The following is a 21,632-nucleotide window of genomic DNA, read 5'->3' as shown; positions in this document are numbered from 1 at the left end:
TCAGTCCAGTTCAACTCCAATAAGTTCAGTTCAGTTCAGTTAAGTTCAGTTCAGCTGTTTTATGCCGAAGAGAACAGACCCTTAGTTATGTTGATCTGTTTTTCAATCATAAACTTTTTCTTTCACTACATATATTTTTATGAAAGTTTATTTTAGCTACTTTAAACTTCTTTTGAAATACATATTTTAAATTACGAAGGGTTATGATTAAGGAAAATCTCAAATTTTAATAGGTAAGTATTTTTATTGAATGAATGGTTAAGAAAATCTTTTCAAAGGGGGACACCATAACTTCCCCTAGTTTATATAATAGAGATTTAACCATGATTCACGACAATTTTTATTTTTATTTTGAATAGATACCACCTATTGTAGATGGGTCCATAATTCACAACAAATGGCCTTTCAGAAATTTGCCAAACTTCTAAGGGTGGATGTTCTCTTCATTTTGCTATTAACTAGCAAAAACTTAGCCAAATAGCCAAATTCTAAACAAATATCAAAAGAAAAATCCATCGAGCTATGAGACGATCAGACGATCCAAATTACGGTGCTTTTGACTCAACAATAACATCAACCTTATCCTTATTGGCAACAGGTTGGAATGGGATTGCTGTCATATGAGCATTATAACGACCGCGAATCAACGATAGCATCATTCTGCTGCTCTTGCTCACCCACTTACCCAATCTGGTGATATTGGCGACTGAAACCTTGATTGTTACAAAGATGGTAAGGAAGCAGATCACACACACAAAGATAGCCAGCCAGAAAGATTTCTCGGAAGTGGTTACATACACGCCGGTTGTAAATGCTCCTAAGGTGGAGTAGAAGCATGCGCGTAATACAAATATAGAAAGGTCTAACACCATGAGAGAGCCGTGAATTTTACCGATACCCATTACCCATAGGAGATAGAATAGGACAAGCATAGAGCCGCACATTGCAAAGGTATTGAACACAATAAATGCTTGGAAAGCTGGCTTCAATAGTAGCACAGAGGAGCCATCATCTTCGTTAAAACCACCTGGTACTTGAATCCCAGCTGCAAAAGTTATGGTCGTAAGGAGACCAGCAACCACGGAGAGAGCGTTGGCTGAGTATTTCATATCCGTCTTGTGGATACCATATGAGCTTCTTGCTGAGTATACTGCCTCTGGCTCTTTCTTCCGTATTAGCTCAATTACCTATTTCAACCCATCAGGGATAAAATATTAAAATTTGAAACCAATGTGGTTATATTATACTTCCTCCGTTCCATACTAAGTGAAACACTTTTCTAAAAAGCTCTCACATAAAAGAGATAAGTGTTTCACTTATTATGAAATCGAGGAAGTATCTAACTATTAGAGACTTATCATTCCCGTTCATATATATAGTTTCTCTCCTAGCTTGCGTCTAGATAATTACAATATTATTTGTTTTTGAAAGTTAAACCTAACAGACTTTAACAAAACACACTATAAAATCTCATATAAGGCCGTCTTACAATTTATATGAAAACAGAGACTGTAAAAACAAGATGTATTAAAAACAAGATGTCACTAACTCACTATCTTAACTTCTCTTTACTTTTCCATTATGCCATGTGCAAGTGTAACATTGTAGATTACTACATACCTCGTTCGGGACGTCATGTGCTGCAAGTAGGTCAGATACTGTAGCACCCTCTTTGTTAACCAAGTCAAGTTCTGCTCGAGTTCTTGATTCTAAACATCTTTGAGTTAAAACAATTGCAACGATCGAGTTTCCAGTCTTTATGGCATAATGAAGAGGGGTGTTTCCATCATTATCTTGCACCAGCCTTTGTAAGTCTACCTCAGGATATTTAAATAACTGCTTGCCTGTCTGTTCAAATTTGTCTGTTAAACTTTCATCAACCTCCCCACCTGTAAAACGCACAAGGTGCAAAAAAGTCCTGCCATTTGGATCTCGAAGGTTTGCTGATTGAGGGCAATCATCAAGTATGGCTTTTACAACATGAAAGCGAGCAGACATTGCTGCTCTTAATAATGGTGTGAAGCCTTGATTATCACGGATATACGCAGCTGACTTGTCTTTTTTGAACAAAGTGCTCAGGAACCCTTTTGCATCACCATCTACATTGAAGTGAGAAGTCAGAAAGAGGAACCAAATAAGCTACTCAACAAATGAACAAAATGTTATGATATATTGTGATTTTAAAATTTAAATAGCCTGGGCAACATACAAGGAAGGTTCATAATCTTAAAGAAAAATTTGATTTCCTTCCTTCACTGCACATCGAAACAAGGGCTGAGCGGGACAAGAGTCACCAAGAGTGAAAGTGCTGATAAACTAAGGTTGTGCAGAACCTTGGTTGGCTTCAGGTGATTGTCAAAGGAGAAGATGGTGCTTTAGGGATTGCAAAGATAATGATGATGGTGTTTATATAGTACCTCTGTTTTTATTTAGTTGCAACATTTACCTTTTTGCAAAAATATTAAGAAATGAGAAAAGAGAGTATAATTGACCCACTTGCCCCAACTACTAGTACTGTATGTAATTAAATGGGGAGAGAGAGATTTAAGGGTAATATAGTCAAATTATCCCAAAAGCTTTTCTAAAGAGGGAAATGTTGCAACTAATAAAAAACACCTAAAAGTAGAAATTGTTGCAACTAAATAAAAACAGAGGTAGTATTTATTAAGGTGTCATAGCTTATACCGATCTCCAAGTGGGAAAATGTTGAGTATATGCATGTGTGGAGATGGTATAGTATATCAAGCAATGAAGGAATAGGTAAACATCATCCACCAGCTTACCTAACTTCTCCAACAAGCTTCTGTTAACAGTTTGTTATGTTAGTTACAATTTGTTAAGAAGTTGTTAATTAATTATTATATCTTTTATTTCCTCTTAGTGATGTAAATATATATAGAGAACTTCCTCTTCAAAGCTGTAATTTTCATCATTACAACTTTATCAATGAGATTAATCTCTTAGATTCTCTCAAATATTCTTCTTCTTCTTCTTCTGAGCTTTATCAAGGTTTTCATACTATCAGAGCAGGATACCACAATTTCCTGGCTCAAATTTCTCTAAAAGTCTACAACGCACTTTTTGCAAACAAAGACAGATTTCTGGATTAATTTTTCTATAGATTTATGGCTACATTTCTCCCGCGAACTTCCACATAACTTGATCTCGTTAATCTTGAGATCTCTTTGCAAAATTGAGGTTAAATCCTTCATTTCTGATAAGTTTTCTCAATTTAAATTCTTAAAATCCTGATCATTTTATCTGATTTACTTCCTGATCATCTAATTTAATTCTCATCTTATTTAATTTAGTACTTGATCATCTGATCATTTCTAATAGAGTATAGATCTATTCCTGGGGTCTCAACCATAAGGTTAAGCTTTTGTTTGAGTTGGTCCTTTGACATGGTATCAAGAGCCAGCGTGATAAAAAGGTCATGGGTTCGAATCTCATCCACCACCCCTCCTTTCTCAGTGGAATATTTAGCATCAGGTTTGAAGGAGACCTGTGCTGCATCCATACTGCAAGCCCAAAGGGATCTTGCGTGAGGGGGCGGGATAGAGTATAAGTCTATTCATGTGGCCTCAACCATAAGCTTAAGCTTTTGGTTGAGTTGGTCCTTTGACAGTTTCATCGTTTCCTTCTAATTGTTTCAATACATGAATTTGTTTTTTTGCATACAGCTTCCTTGCTGAAATTGTATGATTTTGTGTTTTTTGAGTTAAAATCATCTCATATTGCCTGAAATTTCTTCTCAGTTCTATTTTCTCATCTCACAAGGACTGAAACACCGATTTCTACAACTTTACTTCCTAATTGAGATCCTACCAACATTATTTACTATATTCATCCATCAGATACAAATGTGAATCAAATTGTTACTGTGAAATTTAATGGAACTAATTATAATGATTAGAAACGTTCAATTCTGATTATGTTATCTATTAAGAACACATTGAGGTTTGTTGATGATAACTTTTATATTCCAACACCTGAAACTGATGAGTACAAGCCTTGGGAACATTGTAACAACCTTCTTCTATCCTGGTTACATGCTAACCTTGATCATACTATCAAGAAAAGTATCTTATACTTACGTACTACATCTGACGTATGGAAGGATCTTGACGAACGTTTTGGTTAATAATCTATGACTCAAGTATTTTCTCTTGAACAAAAGATGGTAGATCTTACACAAGGATCTATGAGTGTGTCTGAATTTTATACAAAAATTAAAACACTTTGGGATGAGATGCATGATGAAAAGCCTATTCCATATTACACTTGTAATAAGTGTACTTGCAGTCTGACACAAAGAATTCTTACTAGAGAGCAAGATTTGAAACTAATTAATCCAGTTCCTGATGAAGGTGAATGAGACATTCTCAACTATCAGGGGAAATATATTGATTACATAGCCTTTGCCTAAAGTCTCTCAAGCGTACAGGATTTTCGCACAAGAGGTGAGACACAAAGAACTCACTATGTTAATTCAGAGTCTCTTACCTTTGTTGTTGATGAAAAATAACAAGTATATGCATGCATCTTAACATTACTCTTTTGGTGGTGGTGAACAAGCTTCTATTTCTGGAAACAAGAGGCTAGGCTCTCATTATTACTGCACTCATTGTAAAATACATACATGGATTTCCACCAGGATACAAACCAAGAGAGAAGAGATTCGCAGCTACTGCTACACAGTCTACTCAAGGAAATCTTGACACTAGCCCATCTGACGCAAAACTGGACACTTTTTATATGGAGCAATACAATCATTTATTGACTCTTCTCAATAAACAACCACTCTCATCTACATCACCTTCCACTGAAGAAGACATCACCTCTAGCCATGCTCTGGCAGGTAAACATTGCTTTCTATCTTGTCTAAATATAAAATGGTTGTTAGACAGTGGAGCTTCAGACCATATATACAATAATTTATCTTGGTTTCAATCATATGATGTTGTTATTGGACCACAACATACCTCACTATTCTAGATGTTACCAATGTTCCTATAAAACACATTGGATTGGTTATTCTAAGTCCAGACATTACTCTACACAATGTCTTGCACGTCCTTGGGTTTCACTTTAATTTTTTTTAGAAGCAGAGCAAGGATTTAAAATTGTCAAATTTCCTTCACTCATGATAAGTTTTTTGTTCAGGACCCTTTTTTAGAAAGGTCAATCTATACTTCTTGGTAAGCTACAAGATGGACACAACAATGTTGCAGAAAATCATGTTCAAGTAACTCCTGCTCCAAAATCATGTTTTACTAAATGATGTTAAGTTATGGCATTTGCATCTTGGTCATATGCCTTTTGATCAGTTGCAACCTGTTTTTCCTTCATGTGATGTACAAAATTGTTATTCACAAGGTCTTATTTGAATGGTTTGTCCAGCTACCGGACAAACTAGAAGACCATTTCCTATCAGTTCTATTAAGACTAGTAAAGCTTTTGAATTGATTTACATTAATGTGTGGGGTCCCTATAAAGTTAAACACTCTCAGGCTGTAATCAATTCCTCACTATTGTAGATCGATGATTTCACCAGGTTCACTTAATTGGATTTACTTGTTGAAAGTTAAATCTAACGTTTTTGATGTTTTGGATCACTTCTTTACATATGTTCATACACATTGCTTGGAGAAGGATCTATGAAGCAATTATTTCTTCAGAAGTGTATTCGTCATGAGTCTAGTTGTGTTGATACACGACAACAAAATGGTGTGGTGGAACACAAACATAGACATTTGTTAGATACTGTCAGAGGATACTTTTGCATTCCAAAGTTCTTGACTCTTTTTGGGGAGACAGTGTTATGTGTTCAGCATATCTCATTAATAGAATACCACTTTCTAGTCGCAATAATGTTTCTCCATTTGAGAAACTCTATAAGAAGGCACCTTTGATGGGTCACCTTAGAATTTTTGGTTATCTTTGTGAAATGTCTACTCTAAAGGTACATAGATCCAACTTTAAACCTAGAGCTCAACCTATTGTTTTTCTTGGCTACTATGTGACATAGAAAGAGTGTAAGGTTTATAACTTGGTCACTCACTCACAAGGTCATTGTCACCAGATATCTCACCTTTCATGAAAGGCATTTCCCATTTCATATGGTTGATTCTCCTACTCCTGATCCTATTTGGAGTACATCAGCTATACTTAACTGCTTTGATGATGATTTTCCAATATTACCTACACAAACACAACCTATATTGAACAAGAAACTTCACCACTTTCTCCCTCTCCAACCTATACCTTACCTACAAATTCTACATCTTCATCACCACAAAGCAATCCCATTCATTCTTCTCCTGACAACAATCCTTCTCCTGCAAATTCTCATTCTTCCCCTTCCACATCTATTAATTCTTCTTTACCACCACTTATACCTCTTGATTCTAACCTTGTTGATATTAGTGTTGTAATACCACCGGTTTCTTCTTCCCCACCTATTAGACATTCTTCCAGGTTATCTAAAACTTCTCCATATCTCAGTTAATATTATTGCAATACAACTTCTTCATTAACAATGCATTGGTGCAATCTGATCTCCTTTTCTTCCTCCCCATCTTCTCACAAGTCTTTTCTCTCTATTTCTTCCGATGCTATCAAAGAACCCGTTACTTATAATGAAGCTTTTTCCAAGCCAGAGTGGATTGAAGCTATGGATAAAGAAATTAAGGATCTTGTTGCAAATCACACTTGGGATCTTGTTGATCTTCCTTTAGGAAAGAAGCCAATAGGCAACAAGTGGGTTTATCAGGTGAAATTGAAGGCTGATGACACTTTGGATAGGTGTAAAGCAAGATTGGTGGCCAAGAGGTTTAATAAAAAAAAATATGGCATAGACGATGAGGAAACATTTTCTCCCCTAGTCAAAATGCCAACAGTCATGTGTATTTTACCTCTTGCTTCATTCAAAAAGTGGTCAGTTTATCAACTTGATGTCAACAATGCATTTTCGCATGGTGACCTCAAAGAAGAAGCTTACATGCATGCTCCTCTTGGATTTCCTAATCCTCTCAACAAGGTTTGCAAGCTAAATATGGCTTAAAGTCAGCCTCAAGGCACTGGTTTGCTAAATTGGTAGAAGAACTCACTGCTCAAGGATGTAGTCAGTCCAAGAATGATTACAATCTCTTTATTAAGAGAGTTGACAAACATATAACTATTGATGTAGCATATGTTGATGATATTGCTCTCACGTTAACATATATCAATGCTATAATCTTCCTCAAACAACATCTTCATCACACATTTAGTATTAAAGACCTTGGCATTCTACATTACTTCTTGGTATAGAAGTTGCTTATCTTCCTGAAGGTTTATGATAAGCCAACAAAAGTTTTCTAAAGAATTGCTAGCTGAGTGTGATCTGGACTTAACAAAGAAGGCCCTTACTCTTCTACACGTCAATACTAAACTTCAAACATATGAGGATGAATTACTACCTGATTTAGACCATTATAGATCTCTTGTTGGAAAGTTAAACTTTCTCACACATACAAGATCTTTTCTTTGATGTGCCTAAGCCAGTTTATGCATTCTTGAAGGTCTTCACATTTGTAAGCTATCATTCATACACTTCGTTTTCTCCAACATACTCTTGGGCAAGACATCCTTTTACAAAGGAATGACCATCTTACCTTACAAGTTTTTTCAGACTCTGATTAGGCATCTTGCCCTAGCTCGAGAAAGTTAGTTACTGATTATCTACTTATGCTTGGGAAATCTCCTATTTATTGGCGTTCAACGAAACAAAGTACTCTCAATAAATCCTCCTCAGAGGCTGAATATAGAGCAATGGCCTCTGCAGCCTCGGAAGTAGCTAGCATGGATTGTGCGTTTATTAGAAGAGTTGGAGGTTGTTCAACTCCAATATGTGACACTGTTTTGTGATAATCAAAGTACTTTCCATATAGCACACAATCTAGTGTTTCATGAAAGGACGAAACACATTGAAATTGACTGTCACTTTACTAGGGAAAAGGTGCTTGAAGGCTTGTTACAGTTATCTTATCTCCCTAGTCAGTCACAACTAGCAGACGTTCTAACTAAGTCTATGCCATCACCACATTTCAACAAACTTTTGTCCAAGTCGGGTTTGTTTGATCCTACCCAAACACTTCGTACATCATCCACCAACTTAGCTAACTTCTCTAATAACAAGCTTTTGTTAATAGTTTGTTATGTTAGTTACAGTTCGTTAAAAAGTTGTTACTTAAGTAAATATTATATCTTTTATTTTCTCTTAGTGATGTAAATATAAATAGAGAACCTCCTCTTGTAAGCTGTAATTTTTGTTACAACTTCGTCAATGAGATTAATCTCTTAGATTCTCTCAAATATCCTTCTTGATCTTCTTCTCAGTTTTAGAGAAACCTTTAGAGCTATTGTATCAACTATCACCTATGTAAAGTATATAAAATTTTACTTTTTATAGCAATGTTTTAAACTCTTGATAATGAACATAAGGGTGACAATATGTTTAAGAGGGTCCTAAATTGAACTTGATTATAAGAATAGATAGGATTATGCCACATATCAGAATTGACAACTAGAGGTTTTGTATCAAATAAAAAATGATAAGGAACTTACTTCGGGAAGAACCATATCTAGCATAAGCATGGAGTGGAGTCTCTTCCAAGTCGTTGATACGAGTAGTAGCAACAAACTCAGAACGCTCTAACAAAATCTTTGCAGCTTTTAAGTTGTCAGCCTGTAAAGCCTCATGAATTGCCAAAGATCCTTTATAGTTTTTCACTGCGGATGGGTTGGTAGCAACACCTTTCATTTCCTTGACACTACCATAGTACATTGATATTATGTCGGCAGAGAAATCAGTTTTGCACTTGGCAGCAAGGTGAACCAGTGTATCCCCGTTACTATCTGGTTTTGAGATGAGATGTGGGAACAAGCGTAGAGCATGCTGAAGAAACATTATTGTTTCTGGTTTAGCATGTCTGACAGCGATATGTATTATGCTGCTTCCATCTAGGCTTGTCCTGGTAAAGTACTGTGAACGATTGGTACTCACTTTACGAAAGATTCGCACATCGGAGTCGATTGCGGCCTGGTAGAGCTCAGAGTCCATCATCATCTTATCTACTCTCTGTCTTTCTTCCATGTACGTTAATGCATAGTTCAACTTCTCTGCCATATCAATCTGTGTAAATTTAGTAGCAATTATTGCTTTTCATCAGAAAAACCAAACCATACATTGTCTGGATATAAATAAAATTCACTGAGGTAAAGGGACTATAATATATAAGAGGGGTATACATCTTCATCTTCAGTAGCCTGGTAGAGCTCGGCCTTCAACATCATCTTCTCTTCTATCTGTTTCTCTTCGATATATATTTTGCTCACCCACTTTTCCATTTCAAACTGTGTAAATGTAGTATTGCTTCGTTAGAATAATAGGAAAAGCAATTATTATTGGAAATACAATTCACACAGGTAACAGGCCTGTAAGATGGGGTATTTATCTTATCAAAAGCCACTCTAAATACACGATAAGATGAACGTTTAGAAAAGGAATATTGGACAAAAACAACCATTGGACCATTGAAATACTAAATGATACTTCATCGGCTTCATTTGTTAGTTCCTATTTGGACACTTGGCACTATTCAAAAGTTGGAGAAAATATTTCAAAAACTTTCCACTATATAAAAGAAAATATAATCATGTGGGGATTTGTTTGATTCATGACAATAAGTACATTATATATAGGATTTTTTTTGTCAAAAACCATCATATACAACATTAAATTTGTGAGAAACAACCTTAAATATATTTTTTTTTTTGCGAAAACAAACCTTAAACTAAAACTTTCTTGCGAGAACAAACCTTATGCTTAATTTCGATCATTAACCAGAGGTTCCAACATTGATGATGTCATGGACGTTGTTGGTTTTAAAATGTCACTTGCCTAGTTGCCTTGCACATGACATGGTAAATGGGAACCTTAAATCAATAACCAGAAGTCACCATAAGGTTTGTTCTCACAAAAAAAAAAAATTGTTTAAAGTTTGTTTGTGCAAAAAAAATTATATAAGCTGGTTTCTCACAAATATCATGTGTTTATAAGGTGGTTTTTGACAAAAAATCCTATTAAATATCAAACTTTAATAATTTTTATTAGAATTTTTAGTTAGATTAGATCCATTAAAATAGCTATTTTGTTGGAAAATACTTGATAAGAGCTTTTTTGTTTGAAAAGACTTAATAAGAACGTTTTTTGTTGAAAGGACCTATTAAATTTCTTCCCTTTGTTACTTCAGAGTGTCTCAATATTTTCCTGCCAAAAAGTCTATTTTTCCGCCTTGACCTGTTTATATCTTTTTGTTTGTATATGCCTTTGATTTGAATGCAAAGTATTTATCTTATATTTTTGGCGGTTTAGGTTGGTTTGCGGTTTTAAAATTGCGACTTGGGTTATGATTTCAAGCAAACCGCGGTTTGCGGCTTGGGTTGGCTTTTAATTTTTGTAAATCGAAAACACACCGTAAACCGCAATTTTATATGATTTTAAAAAAAAAAATATAAATACACTTGATATGGTGGCATACAAGTATACAACTAAAAAAATAAGTTTAGGTAAAGAAGTTGGACACTTTTGATAAATTATTATTTATGTTCAATTATGAAATCAACTTCATATTTATTTGGACTCTTTATATTTATTAAAAATTTTCTTTTTACTCTTAGATTACAAAATTAATGCCGCGGAGGAAAAATGGTTAAACCACAAACCAAACGGCCCCAAGCCGTTTTGAGCGGTTCGGTTTGGGCAAAAGTGTGGTGCAGTTTTGGTTGGAAAAATATCAAACCATATATTTGAGGTTTGGGTTGGGTTATTTCCCAAACCGCACCAACCCAAACCGCGAACACCCCTAGTTTTATACTTAAAGTAATTCCTCTGTTTTGTTTTAAATCCAACAAAGGGATATTTTTTGTGAGATATAAAATATTCTTTTGTTCCAATCAAAATGAAACGGAAGAAATATTACGTTAGTGTTGCCTTCCTCAAGGTCAGTAACCCCCAACTGCGTACCCCAAGGCACACTAAACCCCAAGCGCAAGATTGTCAGTTGCTTGTTCCCGAGTTTGAGGCCCAACAATATACGAAAATACTACATCCATTTCAAAATATAAGGCACGCACGATGTTCGAGGTCGAACTTTGAGCGTTAATTACTCTAAATTTACGTGGATAAATTTTTAAGAAATTAATGTTATTATAGTATTTTTAGGACGAATCGAATGGTATAATTTTTAGAATTTTTATTTATCATATTATGAGAGATATTTGTGGTGAAAGCAAATTTTTGTAAAATGTGAATGTCATATATTTTGAAACGGAGGGAGTATGTATTATTTTCCTACATCGTATTAAAATGTTATGGATGTAAACTATATATATCTCTCAATCAAAGATGCACTTACTACATGCTTAAAATACATAACTCTTTTTAATTTTAAAAAAATTCCAAAAATATCAATGTTCCAAGTAATAAACAAATCGGTTTTTTCACCAAATACCCCCGACAAATTAAAAAATTCACCATATACCCTCAATGTTTCAAAAAATGCTCCATATACCCTTGAGTTTTCAAAAACGTGCACCAGATGCCCTTTTTCCAACTTCCGTTAACTCATTGTTAGCTTTATTTACCATTATTAACCATGAACCATTAAATCATAATACCCTAATCCTAACCCTAATTATAACCCTTAATTATAACCCTAATTCTAAATCCTAAACCCTAACCCTAACCCACCCCTAACACAAATCCTGTACCAGCCCCTCCCCCACCCCTCCACCCAACCCCCGCCCCCTTCCAGTCACTCCACCGTCGTCGCCCCTCCCCCACCCCTCCCCCTCCACCGCCGCTACCTGTCCCCTCAAAAATGTCAGACAACCTCCTAACCAACGACCTCGCCTCTCAAATTGGCACCTCAATGCCAATCTCCATGATGCGTATTAGAACCCTAATCAACAACATCGAACTCCGCCCCAAAGAAGGCGGTAAACTCGTACATTTTGCCGGCACCTCGGCCAAAATCCTCAAAGAATCTTCTTCCTCTTGTCGTGTACTCGTTCGCCTCCCCTCTAGCATCGACAAGCTCATCGATACACGTTGTTGTGCCACCATTGGGTCCGTCTCCAACCCCTTGCACCGTGCGAAGAAGTTAAAAGAAAGCTAGGAATAATCGATTGATTGGGAGAAGGCTTGTGGTTCGTGGTGTTGCGATGGATTCGATTGATCATCCACATGGTGGTGGTGAGGGGAAAGTAAAGGCCATCAGTTTGTTTCTCCTGCGAGGCTAAGGACGTCGGTGAAAGCAGTGCAGGCAAGAGAGTGAGAAATCGAGGGGGTGGGGGTTGGCAAAAATCAACAGGAAAGGGAGGGGGAAATCAACAGCGAGGGAGTGGCGGTTGGGGCACTGACGGTAGAGGGAGTGGCGGTTGGGGCACTGACGGTAGAGGGAGTGGCGGTTGGGGCACTGACGGTAGAGGAAGTGGGGGAGGGGCTGTGGTGATGGAGCGGAAGGGAGATAGAGAGGGTGGGGCCTGGGCTGGGGTGGAAGGGAAGGGGAAGGGGAAGGGGAGGGGTTGGGGGTCGGGCCAGGGCTAACAAGGTATTAGGGTTAGGGGTGGGTTAGGGTTAGGGTAAAGGTTTAGGTTTAAAATTAGGGTTAGAATTAGGGTTAGATTAGAGTTAGGGTTATATTAGAATTAGGGTTAGGGGTTAATAATGGCAAAATGGTAAATAAAGCAAACAATGATTTAACGAAAGTTAGAAAAAGGGAATTTGGTGCATGTTTTTGAAAACTCAAGGGTATATGGTGCATTTTTGAAACATTGAGGGAATATGGTGAATTTTTTTATTTGTCGGGGGTATTTGTTCGAAAAATGTAAAGAATTCCATAAAAGGGAAAAATGTTGTAAATATTAGAAACGCATAGAGATCGTATTACGCACCAGGGTAGCTATGTGGCCTTTTGACGAGAGTAGATTGAAAATCGAGTGACCATCTTTGTTGATTATAGTTAATTCAGGCCTTTCCTCTTCCCGGAGACATAATTCCATGAGAAATTTTGTTGTAGAAACATCTTCGTTCATTATAGCTAAATGTAAAGGTGTGTTCCCATCTTCATCTTGAGCAAGTCTAAAGTCACAAACCCCGTGAAATTCGATAAATTTTTTCAAGAGTGGCGTTATATCTTCTGAATCATCAACAACATCTATCACCAGAGCTGCACTTAGGTGGTGTAGGACTGTTCTATATTTATTGTCAAATATCTTTATTGACTCGGGAAATTTGTTTACAAGAAAATTAGCCAAACGAAGTCGCCTACATTGTACTGCTCGTAAAACCGGAGTGAAGCCATCTTTATCACGTACATAGGCACACGAGGCGCTGATGTACAACTCACGTGCCATTAAGCTATACTTCGTTGAGTACGAGCTACTCGTTGCTGCATGCAATGACGCAAGATATATGTTATATATATTGTAATATATATGGAAAATATCAAAATGCTAGAACTTTCAGGGAGTAGTATTATAATAAGAGTTAATATACGAATTTAAAGTCCAGTTTTGTGCATCTTATTTTCAACCTTTATCAAAAGAAAGTAAGTTCAGATAAGGTCTAATAAGACTAATAAAGAATAATAATGTCTAATAAGTTCAATTTAGCAAAAATAAGTTTGACACTCTCATAAAATAATGTGCAATAAATTATTGTATGTTTAGTTCAACAAAAATTGGCTAAAATAAGATTTGATATTCAAAAATAAGGCGTATTAGTTTTTTTTTGGCTAAGCAAGTAATTATATTCCATAATAAAACTAGACTACAGTTAACACCACCTCAAAACAAGAGCAAACCAACTAGGTTGGACCCCTCTTAGCCAAGGGAGGAAAAGACATTACAACCACACAAACAACTTAACATCCTACTGCAAGCTTATAACCAAGTGTAATCTTAACTACCGAGCTTTCTTGGCAACGCAGTACCATTTCTCACTGTAAGAAGCTCCTTAATCATTTCACAACACTACTTATACTAGGCATACAATTCGACCAAAACCTTTTATTCCTACTGTGCAAAATATAGTCGACTACTACTGAAATCCCAGCATACATACATTGCTTCTGAAACTTGGTCCTTCTGCTATTCTTAATCCACCTAATTAAGTTTAGATAAGGTCTAATAATAACTAATGAATTCAGATAATTTAGGATTGATAGAAATATTCAAGTCATATCATAGCCATATTATATCAATGAAACTATATCCCTAAGATGTCTCCTATAAGGCTACAATTTACAATTTATCTTGTGATGTACATAACATACTGATAATAATATTGTGATGTACTTGCTGTTAATATATCTCATCCTTATCTTTATTTTATATATCTTGCTCTTAGTTGTATTATAAAAGATAGGTTTTTAAGGGAAATGTCAATCGTGCCATGCGAGAGGCTGAGAGGTCATGTCCTCGCCTATTGTCCCACATTCAAGAAAATCCATCCTACTATTATTCTTCTACTTGGAAGCAACCGTAATATGAATTAAAGGGTGAGTTTATCCCTCAGACTCAATTCCAAGTTTCAGACTGTGCCACATCAGCTTTCCACTATTTTTTAATTTTACAGACTCACTTCAAACTCATTCTAATTTTATACCTTATCCCTCAGACTTTCTCCAAACTCACTAGTACTCCACATTACTTTAACATTAAAAAAAGAGACAAATGGCATTTTTTGGTTGGGCAAAGAAAAGTAAATTTTTTTTGAGGCAATACCATAGTCTTGAGTAGAGTTTGGTATTTCAAGACTCTCTTCAAGACTTTGTAAGACTTCACCTAAAAATATTGGTAATCTTTGTCTCAGACTCCCTCAGTCCTTGTCTCAGACTCTCTCCTCAGACTTGGGATATTCACACCCTTCCCCAAACTCATGTTATTGTTGCTCAAGCCACTTCACCCTCTTCACCAAACCTGGGATGGCTTCCTGATAGTGGGGCTAGCCACCACGTTACCACTAGCATTGCAAACCTCTCTCTAACACTCTCCTTACGATGGTATGGATGAGATCATCATTGGCGATGACTTCGAGATTCCAAATTTCCAATCTCTACTGGTTCACTTGTAGAATTTTTAGAGGAGAAAAAACAGAAACATGGAGAAATTAAAAAGATTACGTTTTCATATATTTTTCAAACATAAATAAATAAACAAAGCAGCCTTTAAATAGGCATACATAATACTACTAATAACATCTTAACTATTAGGAACATGCCCATTACGTAACCCACTACTTGCTACTGTCAATAGACCACTATGTAGACCACTACTTGTTAACCCACTAACTAATTATTAGCAACTAATCCTAACTATTAGAAAAACTATTTAACTAGTTTTGGAGTATAATCCAACATTAGTCTCCTTCGTCATCCTCTCATTTTTTTATGTTATGCAATTTTTTTTTGTGTGCTCCTTCCATGATTAAAAAATTTCACTTAAATTCGTCAATTTTGTCACGGTAATCACGTCAATATTGAGTTCTCATCTTCTTTGTTCTATGTCAAGGAACCTAGCTCAAGGGTAACCCTATTTCAAGGACAAATTAAAGATGGAGTTTATGAGTGGTCCAAGTCTCTTCCTATTTCACCGAAAGTATACACCACTACCGACAACGTTGAATTCCATCGTCTTGGACATCCTCCCAAATCCACTTTTCAACAATTACGATATCATTTAGCAGTTATTCATATTTCTGATTCTCATTGTAAATCATATTTAATGATTACAAGTCACAAACTTCCATTTGGTTTTTCTTTAACAACCGGAGCATTTAAAAAAATAATGCCCCGATTGTAAACCAGAGCATTTTTAAAATGCTCAAATGCTCGTATGATGTCTGCTACGCGTTAAATACGGAGCATTTGGGGCCTAAACAATTGGAACATTTGAGATTTTTTCTACTAGTGTTGGTAATGGATGTTAATGCAAATTTCCTCCCCTTGGAGAAAAAACACAAGTTTAAGTATTATTCAAGCTTTCCACATATCTTACTAATCTATTTTCTAGGATGGGGTGAGGAAATTATTTTAACCATTAATATCTTCAACTATCAAAAAGTAAAAATTATAAAAAGTTGATATTGAAAATATTCACATTCAGACGAGCTAACAAGTTCCCACATGACTATGTTTTTCCTAAAATATAAATCACCAGAGCTAATTAAAGTTCGTTTAAACTATGAATAGTAAACACTATGCAAATGTTGCACTTATTTAGAAACGGAGGAAGTGCTTTTTTTAGTAAACCTTTGTATTATAATACGTATATTCCTATAATTCAGTTTCATCCGTCACTTAATACAATTTTTATTATTTTAATGTTCAGAATGATCCTTTTATTACCTTAACACATAGTTTTTCCACTACTAAAAAACTAGAATTTTTTGCACGCGATGCGTGCTTGAATTTTTTTCGAAACAGAAACTCGATTTTCTTCGTCATAAGATTCAAAATTTGAACATTAGACATACGAAGTATAATTTTTTTTAGTTGTAAAATTTGATAGGTTTAGTTTCTGTCACTTAAGTCTCTCACCATTTTTTTTCTTTTTTTACTATTCAAAGTTAAATTCTATAAACAAAATAGAAATTTTATTGAATTTATTTATGATTTCTAGTATTATAATTTTTTAGTTGATTTTTGAATTAAGTACAGTACTTCATAAATTATAAAGAAAGTGGACACTTTGATTTCAAGTCAATTTTTTTACAGGTTGTAGTTTGTAAGTGAATTTTTAAGTTTTTGTAAAGTTTCCTCATTTTAGTGATTTGCATAACGCAAATTATGCAATTTTATGATTTTAGTTGACTTGTGAGTGATTGTTATAATTATATTTTTGGCATTTTTGTTTGAAGTCCCCTTTGATTTGTAAGTGAATTTGTAATTTAGAATGGGAAGGGGGTAACATAATCTCTTCATTCGGGGACACCATAACTCCCCCCTTCTCTTATATAATAGAGATATGTTGTACTTTAATTCTTGAATGATATTTTACATAAACCTTTTTACCTTGATAATTAATCGCTATTATATATAATAGAAAAAGATAGGTCCAAATATATGTAAAAGTTTCATTATATATAGGAAACACTATAAAAAAAAGTAAATAATTTTTTTCCTTGTCTAACTTCTAAATTCTGATTTCACTACAAATACACCTCTATTTTTTATCATGACTCACAATTAATTAATTGTGAATGGTTCTAATTGAGAATAGTGATTTATAAGTAAATTTTTGTAAATGTTTTTGTATGTATTGACGTTCTAGGTTATTAGTTTTAGTTTGTATGTTAATTTTAAGTTTTAATAAAGTTTCCGATTATTTGAGTGATTTGCGTGATTTTATAACGTGATTTTCTCAATTGTATGAGTGATTTGTAAAGTTTCTTTTTAACTGATTGTATTTTGTCTGTGAGTGTTGTAAATTAATTTTCGGTAGTTTTCTTTGAGTGCCGATTTTAAATTTGACATTTCTTTTGTAATTTAGAAAGGGAAGGGGGTAAAATAGGCATTTCAAAAGAGGACACCATTGCTCCCTTTTTCCCTTATATAATAGAGATTAAGGGCACACACTCTCTCACTCAAATAAATGTATCTTATTATTTCCTCATCATATCTACCCACTCAATCGCAAAAATAGTATATACTATATTCAATGCATGGTTTTCGGAACCTTAAATGGGCCAAGTACGAGAAAACTTTTGACAGCTTAGTTTTTTAACTTTTACTAATTTATTACCAACTTTTATTTTTAAAAGAGTTGTACTTCCCCATTTGAAGCTATACCATGCGAGTTTCAACAAATACTACCTTGTATTTGAATACTTTAATATATTATCTCATATATTTCTTTTTAAGTGTAACACTTTGACTTTTGCACTATTCACATACTCCACCTTAATGGTAACTTTTTACTAACATATAAAAACAACTTTGTACATATAAAATGTTGTTGGATTTGTTTCAACAAATATTTTCATACTATCAACTTTTTATAATTTTTTTCAATACATAATTAGCGATATTAACGGTCAAAATTGTATGTTGGCAAGCGTGAAAGTCAAACTACTACACTTATATAGAATCAGAGGAAGTATATATATGTGATTATAAGTTTTGAAAAATTATTCCGATCTTTATTAGTGGACCCTTCAATCTTATTTCGCCCTTGGCCTGTATGTATATGTTTGTTTAGAAAGAAAACAACTTTTATTAAATGTATGAGATTTTACTTTCGATATTTACATAAGAACATTTTTTTTTACTTTTTTGGAGCTTCATAATTTAATTTAGCACAAGGTCCTGAATTGTACGAGATGGCTTGGGTAGTCCTAATACTTTATATATCTAAATCTTTTAATTTTTTTTCTTTTTTTTGACAAGAGGTTGTGAGAACTAATTGCCCTTCCTAGCTTTAATAGCCAGGTTGTGCGCATTAGTAACTTTAATTCTATTAACAAATGAGCAAGATATAAAATCAAACTGAGCTACTAAATCTTTAATTGCAGTTACTAGATTCCTAATTGTGAGATCCTCTATACCATCTGTTATATGCCCATTAGCTTCTAGTAACCCGATTTTGCGGTGTATATACCCTTTGGATCTTGGCTCCATGAGAATGTATCAGGAGTCTGAGTAGAAGGGAGACAGATTGACAGTATATCTATGGCTTCTATTCTTGTGAAGTTTCTCCATATCATGGAAGCATTCCATTGACCTTCCATTATGAGTTCCTCAACCGTTGATTGAGGGGTAAGGTTCGAAACAGTCGCTTGTTGAGGAGAGATCTTCTCTTTTCCTACCCACCAATCCTGGAAAATTCGTGTATTTGCCCCATCTCCTATATGGTCTTTGAAGAAGTCTTTTGTTTTGGAGGTTGCTTTGCACATACTTCTAAAGGCATATGAAGTTGTGATTGGAATTTTGTTTTTGATACCTGCCCTGAGAGGGTCTACCTTGTATTTTGCTTGATACAAGCGATGAATAATGGAGTTCTTTGCATGGTGGATCCTCCAAGCTTGGTTGACTAGTAAAGAGTTATTTGCTGCTTCCACGTTCCGTAAGCCTAGTCCTCCCTCATCTTTATGCAATTCGAATAAGGTTCTTTTCCTCAAGTAGATGGGTTTCCTGTCTTTGTCTGATTTCCACCAAAACTTTAAATGAGTGGAGTTAATCGTATTGGTGATAGTTTTGGGAATTTTATAAATTGAGAGAATGTTTGAGGAGAGAGCAGACAGGATTGCATTGATAAGGATAAGTTTACCAGGGGAGGAGAGGTGCTTAAATTTTCAGGAGCTAATCTTGTTCTGATATTTTGGTTACTAAATCAATGAACTTTGAAGTTTTCGCGCCATTGATGTCCAATTCGTAGCCTAAGTAGCTCCCTATATTATTGGAAGTTTTCATCCCTAGCGGTTTCCGCATTATGGAACTGAATATTCTTGGAGTATTAGGGATGAACGTAAAGGGTTGATTTTTCGTAGTTTATAAGTTCGCAAGATTTCTCACAGAAATCAGACAGAACTTCTTTTAGTTTCCAGCAGACTCTTGGGATCCCTTTGAAGAAGAAGAGAGCATCATCAACAAAGAAAAGGTGTGATAGAGAAGGGGCGGATCTAGCAATTTTAATTCCATGGATCAATTTATCATCCCGATCGAGCTTTTGAGAGGGTTGTTGAGAGGGCTTCCATACATAGAATGAAAATGTATGAGCAGAGGGGGTATCCTTGCCTAAGCCCTGCTTTTGGGTTGAAGAAGGTTGTGGGTTCCCAATTAGTGAGCACCGAGTAAGAGACTGTTGTTATGCATTATATTATCCACTTTATCCATCTTTCAGGAAAGTTCATCTTCCTTAGAACCGCTTCCACAAACTCCCACCTTATCCTGTCATATGCTTTGCTTAAGTCAACTTTCATAATACCAGCATAGAAGGTACCTTTCTCTCTCTTTTTAATCCAATGGAGGACTTCATGTGCTATAAGACAGTTATCTACTAGCTGGCGTCCTGGGATAAAGGCCTTTTGGAAGTTTCCTACTAGGTCTCCTATAATTAGCTTTAGGCAATTGACCAATGTTTTTGAGATGATTCTGTAGGTGGAATTGCATAGGCTAATCGGTCTAAAATGGTTTGGTGAAGTTGGAGTTTTGGTTTTTGGGATTAGACAAATGAAAGTTTTATTGCTTTCCCGTAGTAGGTGATTGGAAGTGGTGAACATGTGCATGGTGTCACAAACATCCCCTTGTACTGAATCCCATTTATCCTAGAAGAACAGGGGGAAATCTATTGGGACCTGGCGATTTGAAGGGTTTTGGGGAGTAATAATCTGCTGATTTGATCTCATCGTTTGTGAAAGGGCGATTGAGAATACTGAGATGTGCTTCTGTTAGTAATGGAAGGTTTTCAAGAATGGGATCTGAGGGGCTAACCGGATCTCTCTATTGTGAAGGGATGAAAATGTCTTTAAAATATTGTAAGAAGACCTATTTTAGGCCATCTTGATCCATGATCCATTCATCTTATGCATTTTGGATCATCCGAATTTCATTTTTGGCACTTCTACTCTTGACACTCTTGAAGAAGAAGGATGTGGAAGCATCCCCAGCAACATCCCATTTTGATTTGGAGCGTTGTTTCCAATATTCCTATTTGATTTGAGCTTGTTTTCGCAGAAGTTTTGTTTCTTTTAACTTTGTACTCCTTGGGAGATGTTCTGGATGTTAGATTGAAGATCTTCAGATTGATGTTGGATCGATCGCCAGTCCAGTTTGAATATGTCTTTGTATTTTAAGCAAAATCTCCTAGAGTCATGTAGAAGGAATTCTAGCTTTCTCTGTAACTTGAAGGCTGGGGATCCTTGGATTTTCAAACTCCAAATTTTTTTATCGTTGTGATGATATTTTCTTTTTCCAGGCACCACCCTTCTAGCTTGTAGGGCCTTAGTCTCTTTGATACTAACTGTTGGATTTGCAATAAGATAGGACTATGATCGGAAAGAAGGATTGGAAGGTTTGTGATTGCTGCATTGGGGAACACTTCTTTCAATTTCGTATTGCAAAAACCTTTATCGATTCGTTCCAGAACTAGATCGTTCCCTTGCCTGTTGTTTGTTCGAGTATAGTTTACTTCTTTAAAAGGGATTTCTAATAAATCGTTATTGAACTTCCAGTTGAGGAATTCTTTTGCCCCTAATAGTTTATTATTTCCACCTAATTTTTTATGTTTGTTCTCAACTTGGTTGATATCCCCTATAAGGATCCAGTCTTCTTTTTATTTATCTATCAGAGCATGTATTTCTGTCCACACTGAACTGCGAGAAGCTAAGACTGGGGAACCGGCCATACACAAAGCCTACATATTATTCATAGCCATTAGGAAGAGTAACATTACAAAAGATTACATTTTGGGAGTTGTACAGGACTAGGACTCTAAGCTTATCTGACTAGCTCAGAAATAAGCCTCCCTTGCTACCTTCAGCATCACTACCAATATAATTCTGCAGTCCTAGTCTATTGAAGAAA

General features: G+C 35.4%; 1 protein-coding gene across 1 annotated transcript in view; it reads right to left on the bottom strand.

The window, feature by feature from the left end:
• Window positions 1-327: 327 nt before the first annotated feature.
• LOC104907769 (uncharacterized) overlaps window positions 328-21,632 on the bottom strand; it is a 45,861-nt gene continuing 24,556 nt past the window's right edge. Inside the window, exons 6-10 of the mRNA XM_019252675.3 lie at window positions 13,003-13,499; window positions 9,295-9,399; window positions 8,611-9,178; window positions 1,621-2,099; window positions 328-1,187 (exon numbers count right to left, since the gene is read on the bottom strand). Coding sequence (XP_019108220.2) covers window positions 546-1,187; window positions 1,621-2,099; window positions 8,611-9,178; window positions 9,295-9,399; window positions 13,003-13,499 — 2,291 coding nt within the window. The 3' untranslated portion in view covers window positions 328-545. The remainder of the gene's footprint in view (window positions 1,188-1,620; window positions 2,100-8,610; window positions 9,179-9,294; window positions 9,400-13,002; window positions 13,500-21,632) is intronic.

Source organism: Beta vulgaris, chromosome 4 (genome assembly GCF_026745355.1).
Source record: "Beta vulgaris subsp. vulgaris cultivar EL10 chromosome 4, EL10.2, whole genome shotgun sequence".
Taxonomy (NCBI): domain Eukaryota; kingdom Viridiplantae; phylum Streptophyta; class Magnoliopsida; order Caryophyllales; family Amaranthaceae; genus Beta; species Beta vulgaris.
The sequence above is the reverse complement of the archived record's forward strand: the minus strand, read 5'-3'. Positions and strand labels throughout refer to the sequence as shown.